General features: G+C 44.6%; 1 protein-coding gene across 2 annotated transcripts; it reads right to left on the bottom strand.

Moving 5' to 3' along the window:
• Nucleotides 1–67: 67 nt before the first annotated feature.
• LOC141270522 (uncharacterized) lies at nt 68–27,010 on the bottom strand. Of its 2 annotated transcripts, none has more exons than XM_073680552.1 (7): nt 26,952–27,010; nt 13,581–13,731; nt 13,272–13,451; nt 13,065–13,188; nt 12,893–12,981; nt 12,606–12,696; nt 68–7,833 (listed from the first exon to the last, which is right to left on the bottom strand). In XM_073680552.1, exons 1-7 carry the CDS (start codon nt 26,975–26,977, stop codon nt 6,518–6,520), a joined length of 1,977 nt encoding a protein of 658 aa, XP_073536653.1. In that variant the 5' UTR covers nt 26,978–27,010; the 3' UTR covers nt 68–6,517. The 2 variants fall into 2 exon arrangements, with proteins under 2 accessions (XP_073536653.1, XP_073536654.1); XM_073680553.1 differs by having other exon boundaries at nt 68–7,830.
• Between the last annotated feature and the right edge of the window lie 213 nt (nt 27,011–27,223).

Here is a 27,223-nt window from a genome sequence, read left to right as displayed (position 1 = left end):
CAACTAATAGGCCGAAACGTCTTGTATTGTCGCCATCCACGATTGATTTGATACTTCTATTTCTTATGTTAATAATGAATTTTTGCATCTTCACCTCTGGAGCGTGCGATGAATCATATTTGAACTATTGCAGCCCATGCCCATTACATCTGCACCTCAGCTGTGACAGAGTGCTCGCCAATCATATCCTCACTATTATTCCATCCATAGGCCATACTAAGGACTAAGGGACACTTATTACAGGTGGAAGAATGGCCATTTCGGCAAATAGGAAAGGGTTTTTTACAGTTAGAGCAGTCATACTGTGGAACGCTCTACCATAAGAGGTAGTAATGGAAAACACTAACAAATTTAAAAAAAAGGGCTGGATGACTTCCTCAGTACATATAACATTGTGGGTTACAGATAATTTAGAGACAAAAATTTATAATTGGTGGAAAAAGGGTGAACTTGATGGACCTAGGTTTTTTTTCAACCATGTAACATCCCCATGTTTCTATATGGCGACCTCCACCCCAGGACATTCATAACATATCTTAGAAAATTCACCAAAATGGGGATGAAAACCATAATAACATAAAAACCTTCCCTGGACCCATCTTAAACCCATCAGCCGATAAAATGAAACCCATGAATGAAGTTTCCTGAACAGAAAAAACACATTTCTCAAGTTTAGCAAAAATTTTAGGAAAAATATATATCATTGTATCGTGTTAGCCAGTAGATAGAAAAATATTAAGATTTGAGAGTCCTCAGTGATTGATACCTTTTAATGGCTAACTGAAAAGATGGTAACAAATTGCAAGCTTTCAAGACTACTCAGGTATCTTCATCAGGCATAGTATACCACAATCTGAATAGCCACATATTCATACACAGCAGGGCACAGGAATAATGCAATAGATAAGACGCATGACATGAAGCAGAACTATCAGTATTGGAGAGGGAGAAGCAGTTGTGGCCATAAATATTGGCACAGTTCATAGATAAGGAGTGTGAAAGTTTAATTGTCCTGTGATTGTGGTCTGGTCCATGATTGTGATTGTCCCAAAATGTTCTGAGGAGCACATTCCTTAGTTGATGTAGAAAGACATAAATCCATGCGATATACATACATTTATTGCTGCTCTGAGTGTGTGTCACGCCAGATGTGGGAAAGACTAAGTGAACACAGAGGGAAGAGGGAAACGGAGCCCAGTAACTAGGGAAAGGGGAAAGTGGAGACCTAGTCTGGTCTAGGGTCACCCTGCCTCAACTACCGTCACAATATTGGCTCCTCGCCAATCGTCGCATGTGTGCCTCACCCTGGCTTTCCCTGGTGTATGGCAAAGGCTAGGGAAGGGAGGAGATGAACACTAGTCGATCTCACTAAACTCTATAGAAAACAAGGATAGACAAACATGGGGGAGATTGCTTAGCTTTAGACGAACTCCAGACAAATGGGCACTCGGACTCAAGCTCCAGAGATGACGCAGTACTGCTCTTGCTAAGCTTTCACAAGTAAAAATGAATATAGCCGGCACCTCCTGCTCAGACACACCAGATATTTATACACCCAGGCCAGAAAGCTAATTAGCCAGAGGGAGGTAGCCGCTAGGTCCTAGAGACAGCCTCTCCTCTAAGAAGATGTCTGTAATGCCAAACACTCATCTCCTGCAACCAACTGCAGGGCGACTGTCTGTCACTTCTGATACACCCGTGACAGTACCCCCCCTTCTACGAGTAGCCTATGAACACTCCGGACCGGGTATCTATGACCACCGAAGTAAATGTTTTGGCATTTAGAAGTGCAGGCAATGCAACAAAGTGAATCATTATGCTAAACCTATCTACCACCACCAAAAACACCATTTTGCCTGCAGAAACTGGTAGGTCAGTAATAAAATCCATGGACAAATGTGTCCATGGCCTACTAGGATAGGTAGCGGAGGAAGAGTACTAGACGGACGGGTATGCGAAACCTTGGAACACGCACAAATACTACAAGTATCTACATGTTCAATCACATCCCGATTCAACCCCGGCCACCAAAAACGAAGAGTGAGGAGGTCCACGGTTGCCTTACCACCTGGATGCCCAGCAAGCAAAAAGTTATGATGTTCCTTAATTACTTTGCGGCGCAGATCAGATGGTACAAATAACTTCTCTGAAGGGCAGGAGGCAGCGGCGTCCCCCTGTGCCTCCAACACCTCACCCTCCAGTTCAGGATAAAGTGCCGAAATGACTATCCCTTTCGGTAATATCAGGGCAGGGTTCTCATGGTCACCACCACCAGGGAAGCTCCTAGACAAAGCATCAGCCTTGACATTTTTGACGTAAAGTGACAACAAAATTGAACCTAGTGAAAATCAGGGACCAACCAATGTCGCCATTCCTCGAATGCTAATTTTATTGTCTAAAGTTCCCCATTACCCACGTCGTACCTTTTCTCAGCCAAAGACAATTTTTTAGAAAAGAATGCGCATGGACACCATTTACCAGGGGACAAACCCTGAGACAACACAGCTCTAACCCCGACATCCGACGCATCAACCTCCACACAGCTCCCACAACCTGGCTGAAAAAATCAGGAATCAGAGGAAGATGGTATGGATCGCGGATGGTAATTTGATTTAATTCCTGAAAATTTAAACAGGGACGTAGACCGCCATCTTTTTTCTTCACAAAGAACCCTGCCACCACGGGCGAAGATGAGGGTCTGATAAGTCCCTTCTCCAGACTTTCCGTAATGAATTCCTTCATGGCTTGTCTCTCAGGGCCAGAAAGATTAGAGAGACTGGACTTCGGTAGTTTAGCTCCCGGGGTCAGGTTAATAGGGCAGTCATAAGCAAGATGAGGAGGCAAATCCTGAAACTCAGAAAAAAACAGACAGAAAAGCAGGTTATATTTCCGTAGAGACAGTAGCAAGGGAAATATCTAAACAGTTCTCATGGCAGTAATCTCCCCATTCAATAATCTCTCTGGCTTGCCAATCCTTCAACGGGTTATGTTTAACAAGCCAAGGGATACCCAAGAGAAATTGGTGTGGGAAGATTGTCCAGGACATAGCACGGGATTATTTCCCAATGAACTGACCTCACCCTCAGTTTTACATTATGTACAATCTGAGTAAATGCTTTCTGTGCAAGTGGCGCCGAGTCAATTGCGAAAATGGAATAGGTTTATCTAAAGTACAGCAAGCAAGACCATGAGTTTTCACAAACTCAGCATCCACCATGCTGACTCTGGCTCCACTGTCAACAAACAGAAATTTTCTCGGCTTTGCTCTCTTGCACCACCTCTGCTGTCAGGACAAAGCGGGAACTGCAGTTTGACCATAAATGCACCCTTTGTTTATCCAACTCCAGACTACCAAGAGTTAATCGAGTCTCCTTTTGTTTAGGAATTGAAGGACAGGTCCCGACAAAATGTCTCTTTGTCCCACACAAAAAAAAAACATACGCCTTTTTGCTTGGAATCTGCGGGGAGATGTATGATGCAGAGACACCCCCTAACTGCATGGGTTCCTCCACTTCCCCCAGTACTGGATCACCCCCAGACCGATCCCCAAGGAGGTACACAACCCCAACAAGACCCCAGAGAAGGTGGTCTCACCCGTCTATCCCGAAGGCGTCTTTCAAGAAGTATAGACAAAGACATGGCAGCCTCCAAGGACTGAGGGGTTTCATATACTGCCAAGGCATCTTTCAACCTTTCAGTAAGCCCCTCACAAAATTGACTTTTAAGGGCTGAGTCATTCCATTTGGAATCCATCGCTCATCTACGGAATTCTGAACTGTACGTCTCCACTGACTGATTCTCCTGCTGAATGCGACATTGCCTAGACTCAGGGTCATCATAGATAAGGGCCAGAGCCCCGAAAAAACCCTCCACAGACAGAAGACAAAAAGCCCTGCGAAAAAGAAAACGCTCAGGAATGAGGATCGCCCAGCAGTAGAGAGATCACAATTCCAACCTGTTGTTCCTCATTTCCGGAGGAATAGGGACGAAGTTTAAAATACAGTTTGCAGGCCCCCTTGAATACAAAAAAACTTGTCCCTACCTCCAGAAAACCTGTTAGGGAGGGCAACCTTGGGTTCAGGCTGGACAAGCCTACCTGCAGAGACCCCCACATTGGCAACTTGTAACCACTGATGCTGCTGCTGTACCTCACCGCGGAGGTCATTCACTTCCAGAGACAGCCTGAGTAGCCGCTCTGCAACTGACCCCATACCAAGGGAGAAAAGAAAAAAAAAAAGTGCACATTCAAAAACACAGAAAAAAACAAAAAAGCAAAATATCAGTTTTCTTTTTTTTTCTTTGCAAAACGTGCTCGGCCATCTATAATGTCACACCAGGTGTGGTAAAGACTAAGTGAACACAGAGGGAAGAGGGAAAGGGAGCCCAGAAACTAGGGAAAGGGGGAAGTGGAGACCTCCTAGTCTGGTCTAGTGTCAACCTGTCTCAACTACCGTCCCTATATTGGCTCCTCGCCAATCGCCGCACGCGTGCCTCACCCTGGCTTTCCCTGGCGTATGGCTAAGGATAGGGAAGGGAGGAGATGAGCACTAGTCGATCTCACTAAACTCTATAGACAACAAGGGTAGACAAACAGGGGGAGATTTCTTAGCTTTAGACCAGTGTTTCCCAAACTCCAGTCCTCATGGCCCCCACAGTTCACGTTTTCAGGAATTCCTTAGTGTTACACAGGTGATGGAAGTATCATCAAGGCATCAGGAATTCTCTCATCTGTGCAACACTATGGAAATCCTGAAAACTTGTGGGGGCCGTGAAGACTGGAGGTTGGGAAACACTGCTTTAGACGAACTCCAGATAAATGCGCACTAGGCCTCAAGCTCCAGAGAGGATACAGTACTGCTCTTGCTAAGCCTTCACAAGTAGAAATGGATATAGCCGGCACCTCCCTCTTAGACACACCAGTTATTTATACACCCAAGCCAGAGAGCTAATTAGCCAGAGGGAGGTAGGCGCTGGGTCTTAGAGACAGCCTCTCCTCTAAGAAGAGGTCTGTAATGCCAAACATAGAGATCTCCTGCAACCAACTGCAGGGCGACTATCTGTCACCTCTGATACACCCGTGACAGTGTGTCAAAGATTGTCATAAGATTGCACTCCCAAATTTTTTTTCTCTCTCTGAGATTTGAAGTTACATTTTAATACAAATAATTTCATGTCCACGATGCTGTGATCAGGGATAAAAAATGTTTGGCCACAGGTAGATCTATTCTTTTTTCTTTTATTGTGTGGCGATGAGAATTCATCCTTGTTCTAAGTTTTTGCCCTGTCTTCCCTACACACAAACACCCAGCTGAACATTTGGTACATATAATTAAGTACAATATATTAGAAGTAATGCAGCTGAAAGTACCTGGGATCTTGTGGTCCTGATGCGGGTTGGGAATCTTTATCTTGTCAGTGGTCATTTTAAAGAGACATGTTTTACATTTTTTCTGGCTGCAGGGAAAAGTTCCTGTAGCTGTTGGAGAGGACTGCCTAAATCACAGAAGAGAGGGGGCTGGAAATATAGATTGTAATCGGGCATCTTTTTGTAATAATGGTTGCAATTTCCATGAAGCTCCCATTAGCACCTCCAGATTTGGATTTTAGGTGACTACGAGAGGCACCCGGTTGCTTTCTTGTTTAGTTTTGAAATGTAGATGATTCCTTGATATTCTGGTGGCTCTTGCAATCTGGTTTTCAATTGTTTGGTGGTAGCCCTGGTTCAAAAAGGGGTTTCTGAGGCCACCAAGGTGTTTGCCTCTGTCCATAGGGTTGGAACATATCCAACATTATCGGATGGCCTGGCTGTAGCCAATAGAGGTTATGTGTTTTGTATGGAAACTGACCCATTTAGGGGATGTTGGAGGGTCAATTGGCTTCTGGTACATGGACGTCTCTATTTCATTGTTCTGTAACTAATGAAGGTGTCCAAAAAGTTAATTTCAGTACAGAAGTAGTTGAGTGTTAAGTTGATGGTGGGATGAAATTGATTAAAGTGTTCAAGCAACTTCTTTAGATGTTGCTCAGAATATGTCCAGATAATTAAACTATTGTCAATGTAACGGTAGTAGGCCAGAGGCCTGATGTGACATGAGGACAAGAAGTCACATTCAAGCTTGGTCATGAAAATTTGCATACTGTTAAGCCATTATACTTCCTATTTCTGTACCAGTCTCCTGTAGATATATGTGGTTATCAAATTCAAAGTAATTGTGGGTGAGGATGAATTTGGTAAGTTTCACCAAAAAGGTGAAACTATCCTCTCCGTCTGTTTGCTTTCCCTTCCAGCAGCTTTTCCTTCTTCCACAGTTAGGTTTCTGGGAGGTTATACTTGTTCCTTTTATTTTTGATTCTCCTTAGCTTGACTTCTTTGCCCTATATGAATGTGTTTTAGTTTCTCACCCACAGTTTTTGTACCTTACTTCACACTTTCCTTTCCACTTGTTGACAGTGTGTAGCGGCCTCCCCTCTGGTTCCTCAGGAGGTACAAGAAAACCCTCAATGGCCTACTACGAAGTTAGATCTGAGGTGGTGTTTTAAGTTGTGCAGCTAGGGTCTTTTTAGTCAATACAGAGACCAGTTGGGTGTAGTTGCGGCATTTTCCCGTGTGGGTTCTCCGGTGGCTATAAAGATGGGCTTTCTGGTTAAAACATGAAAATGGCTTCTCCCCTGTGTGAGTTCTCTGATGTTTGACAAGATTTGATTTCTTTGCAAAACGTTTCCCACATTCTGAACATGAAAATGGCTTCTCCCCTGTGTGAGTTCTCTGATGTGCAATAAGATTTGATTTATTTCCAAAACATTTCCCACATTCTGAACATGAAAAAGGCTTATCCCTTATGTGAGTTCTCTGATGGTTGACAAGATTTGATTTCCTTGTAAAACATTTTCCACATTCTGAACATGAAAAAGGCTTCTCCCCTGTGTGGGTTCTTTGGTGTATTACAACATCTGATTCATGGTTAAAACATTTCCCACATTCTGAACATGAAAAAGGCTTCTCCCCTGTGTGAGTTCTCTGATGTTTGATAAGATGTGATTTCTCTGTAAAACATTTCTCACATTCTGAACATGAAAAAGGCTTTTCCCCTGTGTGAGTTCTCTGATGTGAATTAAGATGTGATTTACTTGCAAAACATTTCCCACAATCTGAACATGAAAATGGCTTCTCCCCTATGTGAGTTCTCTGATGTTTGTTCAGATCTGATTTCCCTGTAAAACATTTTCCACATTCTGAACAGGAAAAAGGCTTCTCCCCTGTGTGGGTTCTCTGATGTGCGATAATATTTGATTTCCTTGTAAAACATTTTCCACATTCTGAACAGGAATAAGGCTTCTCCCCTGTGTGAGTTCTCCAATGTCTGATAAAACTTGATTTCTCTGTAAAACATTTTCCACATTCTAAACATGAAAATGGCTTCTCCTCTGTGTGACTTCTCTGGTGACTAACAAGATCTGATTTCTGGTTAAAACATTTCCCCTGCTTGAAACAAAAAAATCTATTCTCTGCTGTGTACGTTTTTTGATGTTTAAGAAAAGACTTTTTGAGAAGACTATTTCCATATTCTGAATGTGAAAATGGTTTTGTTGCTTTAGGAGCAGTTTGTTTTTTAATGCCTCTTTTGTGACAATGATTTTCCTTAGTAGTCAGCAATGAATCAGAAGACAGGACCTGTTTTAAAGAATCAGATGACAGATCTTTGCTGTGAAGGGATGATGGTAAATCTGGAGTAATGGCATTCACTTCAATTGTATCCTGCGGGATCTCAAGATCATCATATTTAAAAATTGAAGATGTCAGCTGTCCCTCTGATCTCCTGGTACAGACATCTGCTAAGAATAAAAAATTATTTTTGAATAAAATATCCTTGAATTTTATATTTTTGAACATTTCTACTTAAAGTGTCTGTAGAAAAGGCAAGTTATGTAAAAACATTGAATGATTTACCAAGACAATGACAGTTCACAGCCTAATATAAAACCTCATAGGATGAACCAGTGGAGCGTGGTTTTCAAATGTTCGCTCATTCTGGATCCCAAATATGGAATCAAAAGCCACCAAACAATGTTATGTAGGTGAAAATAATACCAATAAAAACTTCAACTCATCTTAAAATAAACAAGTCCCCACTCAGGTCCATCATCTGTCAGTGGAAAAACAGAAGTTTCCACATTATTAGTGGCTCAAAGGCTCTTGAAAAGCAACATGGCTTCCATAAACCAATCCAGCAATATCCGCTCTACCAAAGTCAAATCTCCCCCTCGCTTCGGAGCCTTGCAGTGTGCCCAAACCACATTTATCATCCATGTATTTGGCATTACTATAGTGAGAAGAACCCACTTCATTTATGGTGTGTGTCCCCTGGAGCACAATCTGGGCACTATGTGTTGGGCAATAAAATAGTATATTTGCAATTTTCACGCTCCAACATCGAATGTGTGCTAATTTCCGGAAAGTGGTTGTGCAGTCAAAATAGTCACTACTCCTATAGATTAATTCACTGAGGGTTATAATATTCAAAATGGAGTCACTTTATGAGAATTTCTACTGCTCTGGTTTTCTGCCATTTTGTCATATTAGGGCTTCTGCAAATGGTGTGACCCATCTCCTCTGAGATCTGCTGCTGTGACGTCTGCTTCTTTCACCATACCTGTCCTCATTCATTCTGCAGAGAATCTGACTTTATGGTGTATGTAATCAAATGCCCATGTTGTCTACTATTCGTAGGGGAAACTACTCAACACATCAGGGACCATATTGCAAGCCATAAATCCACGATTCATTGCGGCAAAACCTTGTTACCACTATCCCATCATTTCTCCAGCGCCAGGCATGCAGTATCACAACTCAGGTTCCAGGTGATCGAACAAGTACCCAGACGAGGTGGTAACCATATTAAACTCCTTAAACAACAGGAGTGGTGCTGGATACACACCCAAAAGACACTGACAGAGGGTCTCAACCATGAAATAGATTGGCTAACTTGATTATCTTTTTTTCAGACACGCTAGATCAGCTCTACAACCTCTCCTATTCCTCCTCTCCAGGTGAGTTCCAGAAACCCCCTTCCCTTCTCCCATGGCTTCCCCTCCAATCTCCGTCTCCACCCCTTCCCCTCTCCCCTTCTCCTCACCCTCTTACACACAGCTCCCATATATCATTCTAGCAAACCTAATTACATACAAGGGGCATGGCCTCACACTATTTAGTTTCATACAGGACTCCATATATTCCTTACACCCCCCCTCCATTATTCCTTTCATCCATGGCACTAATTGACCCAACCAGCACAATTTTATTCCCCCACCCAGATCAACCTCACTTTTGCCCCTCATCGATACACCATGATGACAACATAACAGAACTGAGTATGTATAATAATTCCCTAGCGCAGGAATAAGGCTGGAGATATACTAATGAGATACTAAAAAATTTGTATGTTTTATCGGTTTAAAATGGATTACACCATAAGGGAGAACAGGCCTGCCCCAACAGACCCACTCTCCCTGCCACATGACCTGCCTGTGACGCAACTTCCGGGGGGGGGGGGTAGAGAGTTGGAGTAATCTGCTCCCTGCTTCAGCCATTTGGAAAGCACCACACCCTACTAAAGCTGGAAGCATATTGCCGGAGCAGCCAGATACAGCCTTGTTCTCGTCTGGTTCAATCCTCTGTGCTCAGCTCCCGGCTTGTGTATTTGTTCCTGTTGTGACCTCGGCCCGTTTACTGACTACTCTTGTGTCTTCTAATTTTGTATTTTCTCTGCCCTCCTGGTTCTGACCTGGCTACCTGACTATCTCACTCCACAGAACAGCAGGTAACACCGTGGCCCAAGCCTAGGGGTCTCTGTGTAACTCCAGATCCACGTAAAGGGGTTAAAGAATGTTGAGCCAAGCAATCCCTGGGTTCTAGAAAACAGAGGAGATAGTGCCAAACCTGTTCGTGGTGGCCATGTTTGAGCTGCCAGGTGACCATGAACAGTGCTCCCAATACATTGTGTCTGCAAACTATTTCAGCAAGATCTGCTTTCAAATAGCTAAATGGCACTTCTTCCCTTCTTAACCTGCCATATGCTCAGACAGCAGTGTACAACCATATATAGGGTATTGTGGGATCAAGAGCCACAATGGGCAGCACGGTGGCTCTGTGGTTAGCACTGCAGCCTTAGAAAAATCCGGAACCCCCGGCGAAACGCGCGTCAGGGATGACTCCTGATAGTTTCATCAGACAGTATTATGCCATATTTGACCGCACTATAGAGTGCTGCATAAAACCAGATTTACCCCGTTTTAGCTGTCAGCTCTGTTAGATCTGACACACTGTTGACATAGTTGAAATTGTCTCTCACGCTGATCATACCCACACACGTGTTGACAGCGTGGGAGAGGCCGATAGTGGCATATGCTAGCCGCATCTGATATCTAAATCGGCAGAAAGAGTGTTGGATCTCCTGCACAACCAGGAGATCGTGACTTAGCTGGATCGCTTGCTTCTCCTGCTGACCATCAATTCTTGTGCAGACAGCGTGAGAGAGACTGTCAGTGGCATAGCTGAGCCGCTTGTGCTCTTAAGCTGGCTAAGTCTGTTATATTGCCGGAGTTATTTCACTGCTGACAGCACTACTGGAGATGCGAGTGGAATTATTAAGGATCCATTACACAGATTGTGTGACAGGTGCAATAGTGTGCCCTGATAACCTCTGTACAAGGGCTCATTACACTTATATCTATCAGACCTGCCACACTTTTGAAGTCACTTTATAATATGGGGAGTGTATCCAACGGGCTAGGAGAATTTTTTACTATTGAATTCACACTGACAAATTGAGCCTTTATTTAATAAAATCTCTCCTGGCTGAGGATACTATCATAATTCAGCACACCCTTGATATAATCTATGGCATTCATTTTGTAAGCATAAACCCAGCCATCAATTATAAGGGACATTGGCTAGGGGCTTATTTTATTAATAATTTGATTCACCGTCTGACTATCAGTAATTTAGTGGATCAGGACTCCATTTATATAATCATGATCCATGATACATCCCTAATGGGATGAATGATTTACTAGGTTTTAATATTATTATTTAATAAAGAATTTCACTTTTACTCACACCCTTTTCCCTTTCCTAATTGTTTACTTCTAATATGGAGGTGTTCACCTTTGTGAGTACTGTCTGATGAGATCAGACAATACTTTGACTATAGAATTGCAGCCTTGCAGCGCTGGGATCCTGGGTTTAAATCCCACCAATGATAACATCTACAAGGAGTTTGTATGTTCTCCCCGTGTTTGCGTGGGTTTCTTCCGGGTTCTCCGGTTTCCTCCCACACTCCAAAGACCATACTGATAGGGAATGTAGATTGTCAGCCCCAATGAGAACAGTGCCGATAATGTCTGTAAAGCGCTGTGGAATTAATGACGGTATATAAGCGAGTAAAATAAATAAATAAGCTGGAAAATAATTTGTAAGGTCCATTTGTTTCCTATTATCCTTTGTGAAGAATTCCAAAGTTATCACCATATAAAGTGACACACGTCAGATTTAAAAAATGGAGCCTGATTAGGAACACAAAACTGGCTGCGGAGTGCGAAGGAACCTGTGAAAAAAAATATTTTTTTTTATTCTATGTTACATCCCCAACAACAACCTATGTATAAGGGGAGAACTCCAACACTAAACCGGAGTTGGACTCATTTATGGTGGACCATTGGAGCTACTATGAGTCCTGAACAGAACAGTAGAGAAAGTATTAGCGCCCCCATTTCAGGAGAGATTGTGCAGTAATCTGAATTCCTTAGGATTGAAAACATAATGGAATTTATGACGTGGAGTGAATCCATGAAACCAGGGCTGGAGCCATGCCACCACATCTCCTGCAGGCGGGAATAAATGTATATTACAGCCATCAGCCACGCACCGCTTAGAGATATATCATGGCACAGGTGTAATGTTTTCTGTATAGTTTATCACTATCCTGTTTGAAGTTAGTTGGTTTTAAAAGAAATTGAAAAGTCAGGATAAAGGGAAACTCTGCTGTTATTGTACAGAAATTCACACTTGGCCCTCACTGCACATTTAATGTTGTCAATCATAAAACTGAAGTTTGGCCAGAAAGACTGGACCTGGTCTTGTAGGGACCATATGAGCACATTCAGCATCACAGAAGGGAGAGAAGGTAGATTCATCCAATAAGATATCAGGGAACTAGGAAGCCAACAGCATCATTACCCTCTGCTTTCTCTAAGAGGCCCATTATAATATTTTTCTTCAAGTGATTTTCTCACTTGTCAGCACATTCTACACATTCTAGGTACGCTGTCATTTGGCTTTATAGTTTACAGATCTGGGCAGGTAATGGTCAGCGTCTCCTAAATCCAGGGGGTAGGTGGATCTTTCAGATTGTAAGTTCTATAGAAAAGGGCTTTCACAATTTCTCCAAGTAATTAGAACATTTTTCATATGGAGGCGAATGTTATGCTCTAGTGGCAAAATGGTGATCACACGATTGTGATACGGCCGGACTACACCACTGATAAAGCAGCCACAGCCGGTGTCTGAAAAGAATCTGACTTCTCTGCATTCAGTGGTTACTACTCACCTGGGTAGTCATATGTAGGAATCTCCTCTTTACACTGCTCATCACCCCTCACATATGTCTCTGTAGTATTAATATGGGTCAGATCTTCACCCTGAAACAAATATTATAAAAGTCACAGACAGATGGAGAAGTCCCATCTATGATCAGCTCTAATCCTGCCATCTCCACCATTCTCATTACACAAGTATAAAACATAATAATGGCGGATAAAACTGAACTGAAGACAAGACCTTTACAGCAGTCTACACATCATAGGGGAGATCTCATGACACCTTCTCTCTATCTACCTGAGGAATATTGGGATCTTCTTGTTTACAGTCATGTGGAAGAAGAGGACGGGGACATCTCTCTGGTGTTGTCCTCTTACTGGATAGATCTGGAGGAAACACATACAGGGACTGAATTCATTCTTTACATACAGATAATTATAGGCCGTGTGTATTTAGTCCTGTCTATTACCTGGTGATGTGAGGGGCTGGGGAACCTCCATCATGACGTCCTTGTACAGATCTTTGTGTCCCTCTAAATACTCCCACTCCTCCATGGAGAAATAGACGGACACATCCTGACACCTTATAGGAACCTGACACATACAAAGATACTGTCATCACCCCGATCCCTTCATATAATTACTGTATAATGTCCCAGCATTCCCAGCAGTGTCACCTCTCCAGTCAGCAGCTCAATCATCTTGTAGGTGAGTTCTAGGATCTTCTGGTCATTGATGTCCTCATGTATCAGGGGGTGAGGTGGAGGCCCCGTGATTGGGCTCAGGGGTCTTCTCCATCCCTCAGACACAGGGGCCTGACAGCACTCACTAGAGGTCTTCTTCACTACTGTGTAATCCTGGTTATGGAGAGACACATTAATAAATCTCACTACAGACATTTCCAGAGTCCTCACCTCTCCAGTTCTGTCCATCTGTTATTTCCATAGATAAGTATGATGTAATGTGACGTCATCAGAATCTCTCACCTCTCCAGTAAGACGGAAGAGGATCTCTAGGGTGAGGTGTAATATCCTCTCCGCCATCTTGTCTCTGTCCATATCCATCCTTGATGGGTGATTCAGAAAAATTCTCTCAATATAGAAGATGTCCCCTGAGATGATCTGATATTGTAGTGACCTAAATAGGAAGACAATGAGACGATGGAACATCATACAGAATTCTGTGTAATAATACAATTACTGGACACAATAAGGGAAATATATCAGGAGATAGAACGTGTAGACGAGCCAACAGGCAACCCTGGCGCAACAACCTCACTAAACAGCTTCGACAAGCGTCCAGTGTTGCGGAGCGGCGTTGGAAGAAAACACATACTCAAGATTACTTCACTGCATTCAAACAAGCAACGCTCGCATTCAAATCAGCACTCACCTCTGCTAAACAGGCCTACTTCACAACCCTCATATCCTCCCTATCCTACAACCCCAAACAGCTATTCAACACTTTTAACTCTCTCCTCCGCCCTCCACTGCCCCCTCCGACCTCCCTCATCTCTGCTGAGGAGTTTGCCACACACTTCAAAAACAAGATTGACCAAACACGGCAAGTCTTTACTGTCCGACCACCACAACCCCTTTGTTTTCCACACCATTTCCCTACCCCTATAACCTCCCTTCCCAACATCACGGAAAGAGACCTTACTTATCTTCTCTCCAAATCACACCTCACCACATGTGCACTGGACCCCATCTCATTCCACCTCCTCCCCAACCTCACCCCCACACTCGTCCCATCCCTAACCCATCTCTTCAACCTATCACTATCCTCTGGTACTTTCCCTGCTGCCTTCAAACATACTAAACCAAGGAGAAAGTCAGGAGTAGCTTAGATAAAAGATAGTCTTTATTAAATACATAAATATCAAAATAAGTAATCATGTCATAGCATTAACACAAATGGGGGTAAAGAGGGAGTTGAGTAGTAACAGCACAAAAACGCTTGTGAACCCCCATACATCCGCATTATATTAGTGACTTGCGGGGTGGGGACTCCTAAGGTAAGGTACCCATCATAATCTAGAAAAAAATGGTCAGGGAGCAATCAATCATACATTATAACCAGGACCAGGGAGAGTCCATGATCACATTTAGGCTGTGTTCACACGATGCGTATTTCATGCGTTTCCGCGGCGTTTTTGCAGTTGCGTAAACGCCGCGGAAACGCATGAAAAACGCATGGTAGAAGGGCAGCAATGTTCCCCAATGGAAATCCGCATGTGCTGTGCCCATGATGCGGATTTTTCCGCAGCGTTAACGCTGCGGTCAAAAATCCGCAGCATGTCAATTAATTTTGCGGAAACGCGGCGATTTCGCCGCCATTGACTTGCATTAGAACGCGCCAATTCCGCAAGACAGCATTTGTACTTGCGTAATTGGTGCGTTCTAATGTGCGGATGGTACCCGGGTGTGGAGGAGAGGAGAGTCTCATCCACACCCAGGTACCATTAAAAAAGCTGTAAAAAGAAGAATAAAATAAAAAATAAATGTATTCTTACCTTCTGTCGGCCCGCGCAGCGCTCCCGCTTGGTTCCCGGCACTTGCAGTGAGTTGTAGGACCTGCGGTGACGTCAGAGTCATGTGACGGGTCACGTGACGCTGACGTCGGCAGGTCTTTCAATTCAAAGTTGCCGGCAGCCGGGAGAACGGACTGAGCAGGACAGCGCGGGCCATCGGAGGTAAGTATATACACTCTCTCGGGTCACACTGTATAAATCCATGCTGTTTGCATGGATTTATATAGTGTGACCTAGTTATCAAGCACTTTCCAGGTGATGCTAACATCGCCTGGAAAGCGCTTGTCAATCTGCATGCGGAAACGCATGTGAATCTGCATGTGGATCTGCATGTATTCTGCAGGAAAAACGCATGCACAATCTGCATGCGTTTTTTCTGCCAGGGAGATGCAGAAATTTTCTGCTTCATTTCTGCATCGTGTGCACATACCCTTAAGGTCCACAGTCCAAGTATTTATGAATAAATAAATAAATACATTTATTCATATATACTTGGACTGTGGACCTTAAATGTAACCGATTGTTACTTCTGCATGACGAATGTATCCGGCTTTTCCTCCTAAGAACAGGAGGTCTATTGAATATCCCAAGCTCGCTTCTGCAATTAGACCAGTGGCGCACGATGAAAGTCTGCCAGTTCCAAAACCACCGCCGGTGTGGAGAATAGAAGAGGGCGATGAAATGATGGTTGATTCATTAGAGATGGAACCTGCTGCTGATTCAGATTTCGAACCATCAATATCAACTGCTCCACGTTTAATATCTCAAGCAAGACTCAACGATCTGGTTAGAGATTTGGGTTTATCAAAGAGTCAGGCAGAACTTCTTGGATCAAGGTTGCAAGGGTGGAATCTGTTGCAGCCAGGTACAGAAATTTCAGTATTTTGCAGTCGTCATGAAGATTTAACCAAATATTTCAGTCAACCTGACTGTCTCACTTTTTGCAGTGATATTACTGGATTGTTTTCTGTCCTTGGAGTTGACCATGACCCAAGGGAATGGCGACTGTTCATTGATTCATTGGCCTTAAGTTTTAAGGCTGTCTTGCTACACAATGACAATGTCTACCCTTCGATACCTATCGGACATGTCGATCAGTATGAAGGAGACCTATGAGAATATGCAGATGCACATTCAATACTCAAGGTACAAATGGAATATATGTGGTGATCTCAAGGTAGTTGCAATTTTATTAGGTTTACAGATGGGATACACTAAGTACTGTAGTTTCCTTTGGGAATGGGACAGTCACGCAAGAGACTCGCATTATATCAGGAAGGACTGGCCACTACGCAATAAATTTATTCCAGGGCAGAAGAATGTTAAACACGAACCATTCGTAGATGAAAAGATGATATTCCTTCCACCTTTGCACATCAAACTGGGATTCATGAAGAACTTTGTCAAAGCAATGAACAAGCAAACTGAAGTCTTTGCTTACTTGCGACAGAAGTTTCCATACATCAGTGATGCCAAGATAAAAGAGGGTGTTTTCATTGGCCCACAAATCCGAGAGCTAGTAAATGATAGTAAGGCTAAGTGCCCACGATGCAGAAATGCTGCATATTTTTTCCGCATCTCCCTGGCAGGAAAAATGCATGCGGATTTTACATGCGTTTTTCCTGCCAGGTAGAAGCGTTTGTCAAGCGTTTTTGCATGCATTTCTGCATGCGGGTTATCAAGCACTTTTCCAAGCGATTTTAGCATCACTTGGAAAAGTGCTTGACAACTTGATCACACTATATAAATCCATGCAACCGGCATGGATTTATATAGTGTGACCAAGTAATAGTTAAAAAAAAAAAAAGAATAAGAATGGTAAAAAATAAAAAATAAAGATTATACTTACCTTCCGATGGTCCCCGGTATCCTCAGCGATGCGACCGGTGTGTTGGGCGGCTCGCGATGGTCTAAAAGGACCTTCCATGAGCCGCCCAACACACCGGACACATCGCTGAGGAGACCGGGGGCCACCGGAAGGCAAGTATAATCTTTATTTTTATTTTAAATTCTTTTTTTCACAGGTACTATGGGTCTGCTTGAAAAACGCATAGTGGGCATGCAGCCTTTCTTTGATGGTCTTCTGCATGGTGCAGAACATGTAGCATGGTCGGCCTTCAAGAATGTCGTTTTCAACTTTCTAGGCAACTACAAGGTGCCAAACTATGCTGAACAGTTTGAAAGTTTTCTTCAGGCTTACAAGTTTTCTTCAGGCTTACAAGTCAATGAAATGCAACATATCACTTAAAATACATTTCCTTCATTCACACATTGACTTTTTCCCAACAAACCTAGGCGCTGTAAGTGATGAACATGGTGAAAGGTTTCATCAAGACATTTCCCAGATGGAGAAATGGTACCAGGGGAGGTGGAGTCCCTCGATGCTGGGTGACTATTGTTGGAATCTTGCCTGTGAATCATCGGACAGTGATTATAAAGAAAATCAATGGCAAAACATTTTTAAACTTGATCGCTGTTGCTGACTTTTGCATTCGGAATATCACATGCCACTACGAATTTGACAGTATTCAATGCATACATAATTGCATTTTTCTCAAAAATCTTACGTGATAGAGCAATTCTGAAGTTATTTCTCAGCATGACAATTCCGATAATATTCACCCAATTTCATGCCAGAAACAAAAACTTTGTTGAACAGTGTTACCTATAGTGTGAAGTGAACCAGCCTAATCAACATGCAGGCCGTCCCTTGTGAAGTAAGAGGATTCAAGTAAACACCTCACAAGACTTTCCAGTAAGACAAACAGCTGACAGTCTCCAAGACTTAGACAAGAAACTAATACCAGTAAGAAATTGAATGTGGCCGAACAGTGAATCAGCTTAATTAACATGCAAGAGCTTCTTGTAGGGAAAAGACTATGAGGATGTGTATTGTGCATAGGTTAATCTGCACTCTTTGACTATCTGTTCAGACAGGAAAAGGTCTATCAAGGATAAAAGGGATATCTCACACTCTTTAGAAATAGCCATGGTCACCCAGCATACACATTCCTTTCATCAGCACAGCTTCAGCAGTCAGGATGTCTCCGAATGAAAATATAGAATATTGGAATATACATAAATCCAATATTAATGAGAAATACATTTCCAGCACATGGGCTAGCCAGAGAAAAGGATACATATTTTCTCATAACTGTAGCCCCTCTGCCAAGGAGTCATAAATGCACAGTGGCCACATGACTGACAACAGCTATGCCATTTTTGGTCTCTAAGTAAAAATAAAATCCTGATGGAAAATATGGTGCCAATCTACAACTTCTGCGATCATCCAGAGAGGCGTTATCACATAAGTTGGGGATTCCATAAAATCATGAAGTGCTGAAGCCCACATCCTGGCCCATGTATGAGAGATACACATCATGTATGCAGGAACCCCCGTTCACGAAACGGCCATTTGAAGTGCTCTCCTTCAGCTAAACTGAATCGTCTCTGCGATCGGTGTAGTAAGTTCTCTTGTTAATCCCTTTTATTTTCTGTAACTGTATATGCTGTAGGTACTGTGGGAGTATTTTATCTAGAGGTTTAATGACCGCGGTCACCACTACGACCCGGCCTAGCCAATGCTAGCCCCTGTTTCAGCTAGATGTGTGTCCTCGGACACACATTCATACCAACATAGTAATGTAGGTTGAATAAAGACCTACAGTAGGTGCATCCAGTTCAACCTTCCTTATCTTTTTATACATCCTAAAATCTTGCTTGCTTTTGCGGCTGCTGCTTGACATTAAGTACTGCTGCTCAGCTTACTTACAGAATACCCAAGTCCTTTTCCTGTTCTGTAGTCCCAAGTATACTTCCATATAATGTATATGCAGCAATAGGATTACTCCGACCTAGTTGCATTACTCTACATTAAACCTCATCCGCCAAGTGTTTGCCTATTCAGTCATCTTATCCAGATCGTTCTGCAATATCATAATGTCAAGATCAGATTTTAATATTCTGCATAGTTTGATGTCGTCAGCAAAAACTGACACTTTACTCTCAATCCCATCCCCAAGGTCATTAATAAAGAGGTTAAAAAGAATCGGCCCTAGTACAGATCCCTGCGGCACCCCACTGCTGACTATATCTCAAAATGTAGTACATCCCTCTACACTGTGTTCCAAATTATTATGCAAATAATATTTTCTCAGATTTTCCCAAATTACCTATATGAAGTGCAGTCATTGTAATTTTCCAGTCAAATAACTATTAGAGTACAATTGAAAGGTTTTTGTACAAACTGCCTATGATAACAGTATATTTAAAAAAAAATAAAAAACTCAAACTGCACTCAAAATGCATGTTCCAAATTATTATGCACAGCAGAGTTTTCAACCTTTTCATTTTAATAAAGAACAAAAAAATGGTCATTTTTGAAATTATAAGCATTAGCAGGTTATTACAAACTGAAATCAAACAGTTTTCACCTCAAAACTTTATTCTAGGTGATGTCACATTTGCACATAGGACCCCTTGTTGGAAAGAAGCTTCTGAACTCTCTCGTCCATTGAATTTGTCAGGTTTTGGATGGTTTCTGCTACAATTGTTTTGCATGAGGACAGAATACCCTCCCAGAGCTGTTGCTTAGATGTGAACTGCCTCCCGCCATCATAGACACTCCTTTTGATGATGCTCCATAGGTTCTCAATGGGGTTGAGGTCAGGGGAGCATGGGTGCCACACCATAAGTTTGTCCCCTTTTATGCCCATAGCAGCCAGAGATGCAGATGTGTTATGTGCAGCATGAGACGGGGCATTATCATGCATGAAAATGATATTGCTGCAGAATGCACGGTTCTTCTTCTTGAACCATGGCAGGAAGTGCTGTTTGAGAAACTCAACATACATTATGGAGTTCATCTTTACCCCTTCAGAGATCCTAAAGGGGCCGACAATCTCTTTCCCCATGATTCCAGCCCAAAACATTACTCCACCTCCTCTTTGTTGGCACCGTAGCCGTGTTTGCATGGGGTGTCCATCAACCAGCCATCCTGCACTCCATCCATCTGGACCATCGAGCGTTGCACGGCACTCATCGGTGAACAAAACAGTTCGATGGTCCAGATCGATGGAGTGGGCATAAAAGGGGACAAACTTATGGTGTGGCCCCCATGCTCCCCTGACCTCTACCCCATTGAGAACCTCTGGAGCATCATCAAAAGGAGTGTCTATGATGGCGGGAGGCAGTTCACATCTAAGCAACAGCTCTGGGAGGGTATTCTGTCCTCATGCAAAACAATTGTAGCAGAAACCATCCAAAACCTGACAAATTCAATGGACGAGAGAGTTCAGAAGCTCCTTTCGGACAAGGGGTCCTATGTGCAAATGTAACATCACCTAGAATAAAGTTTTGAGGTGAAAACTGTTTGATTTCAGTTTGTAATAACCTGCTAATGCTTATAATTTAAAAAATGACCATTTTTTTGTTCTTTATTAAAATGAAAAGGTTGAAAACTCTGCTGTGCATAATAATTTGGAACATGCATTTTGAGTGCAGTTTGAGTTTTTTATTTTTTAAAAAATATACTGTTATCATAGGCAGTTTGTACAAAAACCTTTCAATTGTACTCTAATAGTTATTTGACTGGAAAATTACAATGACTGCAATTCATAATAGGTAATTTGGGAAAATCTGAGAAAATATTATTTGCATAATAATTTGGAACACAGTGTATGTTTGTCACACAGTCATGGCTTTCATCCAGCTAGGTTTCCGTAATACCCACCACATCGTATTTTGTGACCGATATAAGAGTCTCCAGTTCGTTCATTTTGTTTGCGAGACTTCTTGCATTTGCCAGCAGACATTTATTATTATTAGCACATTTATTACACCTACTCAGCTCCCTACTATCCTTGCATATCCCAGCCCCTCCTAGATCCTCATTGACCCCTACTACCTCACTCCCATCTTGTCCGTGTGCCACAATACACGCTGCCGACCAGAGGCCATCAGATGAAGTCAGCGTACACGTGACTAGAGGCGCATGGAAGTGACATCATGCGCTCCCGTCGCTTGCACGCTGAAGCCAGCAACCAGCTCCAGAAAAATATGCAGCGCGACAGAGTGAAGGTGAGTATAATGTGTTGTTTTTTTTTTAAAAAAAAACTGTGGGCCATGCACCACCCTACATGCGCGACTGTGGGCCGTGCACCACCCTACACGCGCGACAGTGGGCCGTGCATTATTCTACAATTAGGAGTATAGGCTCCTGTGTGCATTACATTACATCTATGACTGTGGGCTGTGCATTATACTATATGGAGGACTATGGGCTGTGCATTATACTGTATGGAGGACCATGGGGAGTGCATTATACTGTATGGAGGACCATGGGGAGCGCATTGTACTTATGCTATGGGGTCCCATGACTTCTAAGGTCGCATCTGGTAAGTATAAGGCTATGTGCCCACGATGCAGAAATGCTGCATATTTTTTCCGCTTCTCCCTGGCAGGAAAAACGCATGCGGTTTTTACATGCGTTTTTCCCGCCAGGTAGAAGCGTTTGTCAAATGTTTTTCAATGCATTTCTGCATGCGGGTTATCAAGTGCTTTTCCAAGCGATTTTAGCATCACTTGGAAAAGTGCTTGACAACTTGTTCACACAACATAAATCCATGCAACCGGCATGGATTAATAGTAGTGTGACCAAGTTAGTTAAAAAAAAAAAGAATAAGAATGGTAAAAAATAAAAAAAAGAGATTATACTTTCCTTCCGATGTACTCCCGGTGTTTTCTCTGCTGCGTCCGGTGTCTTGGGTGGCTCGCGGTGGTGTGAAGGACCTGCGATGACGTCATTGAGTCATGTGACAGGTCACATGACTCAATAACGTCATGGCAGGTCCTTCACAACAACGCGACCCATACAGCAGACCAGACGGAGGGGAGAAAACACCGGGAGGACATTGGAAGGTAAGTATAATCTTTATTTTTTATTTTAAATTCTTTTTTTAACGGGTTCTATGGTACCTGGTTCTGGAGGAGAGTCTCCTCTCCTCCAGACCTGGGTACCATCCGCAGATTGAACCGTGTGATATCCGCAAGTACAGATGCAGTGATGCGGATGTCACGCAGTCCAATGCAAGTCAATGGCGGCGATTACGCTGCATGTTCACAAAATTAATGGACATGCTGCGTATTTTTCCGCAATGATAATCCGCAGCATGTGCACAGCACATGCAGATTATCATTGGGGACCATGGGCACGTATTACCAAGCGTTTTTTAAGCGCTTTCGCTGCGGAAATTCCGCGGCAAAAACACTTGAAAAACGCATAGTGGGCACGCAGCCTAGGCCTGCGTGCCCACGACACGTTTTTGGTGCGTTTTTTGGTGCGGATTTGCAGCGCAGAAACGCTCCAGAAACGCATTGCATACCTTATCCCATGACTTCCTATGACATTCTGCAAGTTCTGTGCACATGGTCAGGATTTTTTCAGCGCGGATTTTACTCGCAGAAAAATTCCTGACATGACCAATTCTTGTGCGTTTCTGCATGCAGATTTGCCTATACAATGCATTGTAAAAAAGCATGGCAAAAACGCGTCAAAAAAGCATGTAAAAACAGCATGCGTTTTTCTGCCAAGGAGATGCAGAAATGCTCAGGAAAATTTCTGCTTCATTTCCGCATCGTGGGCACTAAGCCTAAGGGTCCGTGCCCATGATGCGTTTTTCAAGCGTTTATGCTGCGGAATTTTTGCAGCGTAAACGCTTGGGAAACGCTTGGTAATCCTTCCCCCATGGTCTCCAATGGAATTCCGCACTTTCAATGCCCATGCTGCGGATTTTTCCGCAGCGTTTTTGATGCGCTCAAAAATAAGCAGCATGTCCATTATTTGTGCGTTTACGCATGCGGAATTGCCATCTAAAATACATTAGAAAACGCAAGGCAATTCCGCATGTGCAAAACGCGCGAAAAACATGTGTCAAATTCCGCACGCATTTTTCCGGGCAAGGAGATGCAGAAATGAAGCAGAAATTTTCTGCTTCATTTCTGCATCGTGGGCACATAGCCTTATAGTTCATTTTTTTTCTATACATTAAATGGGGGATATATATACCAAGATAGGGGACATATCAGGATGAAGGGGGAGGGGAGGGTCAGTCGAAATCTTTGCACCGGGGCCCATCAGACCCTAGTTACACCACTGATTATACGGTGTGTGTGTGTGGGGGGGATTATGGCACTGTGGGAACATTATACTGTGTGGGGGTATCATACATCCTGCATAAGGGGCATTACACTGTATGGGGGCATCATACATACTGCATAAGGGGCATAATGGGGGCATTACACTGTGTGGGAGCATCATACATCCTGCATAAGGGGCATAATGGGGGCATTACACTATGTGGGGGTATCATACATCCTGCATAAGGGGCATTACACTGTGTGGGGGCATCATACATCCTGCATAAGGGGCATAATGGGGGCATTACACTATGTGGGGGCATCATACATCCGGCATAAGGGGCATAATGGGGGCATTACACATCCTGCATAAGGAGCATAATGGGGGCATTACACAGTGTGGTGGTATCATACATCCTGCATAAAGGGCATTACACTGTGTGGGGGCATCATACATACTGCATAAGGGGCATAATGGGGGCATTACACTGTGTGGGGGCATCATACCTACTGCATAAGGGGCATAATGGGGGCATTACACTGTGTGGGAGCATCATACATCCTGAATAAGGGGCATAATGGGGGCATCACACTGTGTGGGGGCATCATACATACTGCATAAGGGGCATAATGGGGGCATTACACTGTGTGGGAGCATCATACATCCTGTATAAGGGGCATAATGGGGGCATTACACAATGTGGAGGGCATCATACATCCTGCATAAGGGGCATAATGGGGGCATTACACTGTGTGGGGGCATCATACATACTGCATAAGGGGCATAACGGGGGCATTACACTGTGTGGGAGCATCATACATCCTGCATAAGGGGCATAATGGGGGCATTACACTGTGTGGGGGCATCATACATACTGCATAAGGGGCATAATGGGGGCATCACACTGTGTGGGGGGCATCATACATCCCGCATAAGGGGCATAATGGGTGCATTACACTGTGTGGGAGCATCATACATCCTGCATAATGGGGGCATTACACTGTGTGGAGGCATCATACATCCTGCATAAGGGGCATAATGGGGGCATTACACTGTGTGGGGCATCATACATCCTGCATAAGGGGCATAATGGGGGCATTACACTGTGTGGGGCATCATACATACGACATAAGGGGCATAATGGGGGCATTACACTGTGTGGAGGCATCAGACATCCTGCATAAGGGGCATAATGGGGGCATTACACTGTGTGGGGCATCATACATCCTGCATAAGGGGCATAATGGGGGCATTACACTGTGTGGGGGCATCATACATACTGTATAAGGCAGGGGTCGACAAAGTTGTTCAGAATCTAGGAGCCAGCCAAAAAATTTAGGAGCCAGAATTTTTTTTGTTGACAAACTGTACATATAGACCCCCTCACACACGGCGTCTCCCCGGGGAGCACGGCCTTTGTATGTACTTACACAGGTAGCGGGAGATGAGAACGGGCCCCCGGCCACAGCGATCCTTCCCCCCAGGGCCGGCTCCAGGTTTTTCTGGGCCCCGGGCGAAAGAGTCTCAGTGGGCCCTTTTAACACATACACGATTCATGATGCACAGATACGGCGGAGAAATAAATATATAAATATATATATATATATATATATATATATATATATATTTATTTATTTATTACACATGGCCCAGCCTGCCCCCTCATCCTTCACATACGCAGACATATGCGCGCGCACACACGGTACGCAGACATATGCGTGCGCACACACGGTACGCAGACATATGCGTGCGCACACACGGTACGCAGACATATGCGTGCGCACACACGGTACGCAGACATATGCGTGCGCACACACGGTACGCAGACATATGTACACATACACATAGATAAAACAGACAAATATATATACGCAGTCATACACACTGACATTCACATACATGCACTCACACAGACCCATTACTAATATTTTTAATATGGGGATTGGGGAAGCCTCACTCACCTGTCCCCGGTCCAGTGTCCTGTCCAGCAGCTCCTCGGGTATGGGGCAGTGCAGGGCCCCCGGCGTGTCACAGACTTCATGGCCCTGGAACATCAGAGGGGCCCACTTGCGGTCGGGTCCGGGCCCCTCCCGCCCATCTGTGCAGGACCTCCGCTCCGACGGTGTTTGATTGCCGGCACTCCCCCAGACATGGCCGCGCGCTGTGCGGCTGTGTCTGCTAGTAATGACGCGGCAGGAGCGACACACAAGCACAATTAAAGGTGCAGTGCCGTCGACCCTGCCGTGTCATTACTAGCAGACACAGCCGGACAGCGCGCGGCCATGTCTGGGGGGAGTGCCGGCAATCAAGCAGCGCCTGCGTCCCTGAACAGGTGCCGAGGAAGCAGCCAGGGCCCCGACAGTGAGTGGGCGGGCGGGTGTGTGGGCCCGGCCCCGACAGTGAGTGGGCGGGCGGGTGTGTGGGTCCGGGCCCCGACAGTGAGTGGGCGGGCGGGTGTGTGGGCCTGGGCCCCGACAGTGAGTGGGTGGGTGGGTGTGTGGGCCCGGCCCCGACAGTGAGTGGGCGGGTGGGTGTGTGAGCCCGGCCCAGACAGTGAGTGGGCGGGTGTGTGGGCCCGGGCCCCGACAGTGAGTGGGCGGGCGGGTGTGTGGGCCCGGGCCCCGACAGTGAGTGGGCGGGCGAGTGTGTGGGCCCGGGCCCCGACAGTGAGTGGGCGGGCGGGTGTGTGGGCCCGGGCCCCGACAGTGAGTGGGCAGGTGGGTGTGTGGGCTAGGCGCCAGACAACATTTTCTAGGCGCCACTGGCGACCAGGCGCCTGGGTTTGTCGAGCCCTGGTATAAGGGTCATAATGGGGGCATTACACTGTGTGGGGCATCATACATACTACATAAGGGTCATAATGGGGGCATTACACTGTGTAGGGGCAACATACATCCTGCATAAGGGGCATAATGGGGGCATTACACTGTGGGGGGGCATCATACATCCTGCATAAGGGGCATAATGGGGGCATCATACATCCAGCATAAGGGGCATGATGGGGGCATTACACTGTGTGGGGGCATCATACATCCTGCATAAGGGGCATAATGGGGGCATTACACTGTGTGGGGGCATCATACATACTGCATAAGGGGCATAATGGGGGCATTCCACTGTGTGGGGGCATCATACATACTGCATAAGGGGCATAATGGGGGCATTACACTGTGTGGGGGCATCATACATCCTGCATAAGGGGCATAATGGGGGCATTACACTGTGTGGGGGCATCATACATACTGCATAAGGGGCATAACGGGGGCATTACACTGTGTGGGAGCATCATACATACTACACAAGGGGCATAATGGGGGCATTACACTGTGTAGGGGCAACATACATCCTGCATAAGGGGCATAATGGGGGCATTACACTATGGGGGGCATCATACATCCTGCATAAGGGGCATAATGGGGGCATTACACTGTGTGAGGGCATCATACATACTACATAAGTGGCATAATGGGGGCATTACACTGTGGGGGGCAGTAAAGGGGTCCTGTACTACGAGGACAATACGTTTCCTCCCTTCCTGTCTCCATAGTTGGGTCGTATGTATCTATTACAGGAAACAGAACAAAAACCTTATGATTCTTATAAAGGGGCAACACAAGACCCCAAAAGAGTCTCCGTGCTGAAGGGGTTAATGCCCCCTGCGCCCAGTAATGGGGAATCTCCACATACCTCCACCTGCAGAGCCACCACCACATATATGGCTGCTCTGTGCACACAGGAGCTGTGATGAGGTCACAGGAGGGGAGGAGTCAGGGGTCACATGATCAGGGGCCTCAGTGGATGCAGGACTCTGCTGTGCTGGTTGTCATGGTGCTGGATGAGCTGAAGTTTATGTGTGGGGTCAGGAGGGGTTTACAGTGTGGATGTAGCAGACCCGTGTGTGTACGAGGTGTACGGAGCGGAGCCGTGTGTGTACGAGGTGTACGGAGCAGAGCCGCGTG

Source organism: Phyllobates terribilis, unplaced genomic scaffold, assembly GCF_046119375.1.
Source record: "Phyllobates terribilis strain yellow unplaced genomic scaffold, ASM4611937v1 Scaffold_5__5_contigs__length_657084704, whole genome shotgun sequence".
Classification (NCBI taxonomy): domain Eukaryota; kingdom Metazoa; phylum Chordata; class Amphibia; order Anura; family Dendrobatidae; genus Phyllobates; species Phyllobates terribilis.
This window is presented reverse-complemented; position numbering and strand designations above follow the sequence as displayed.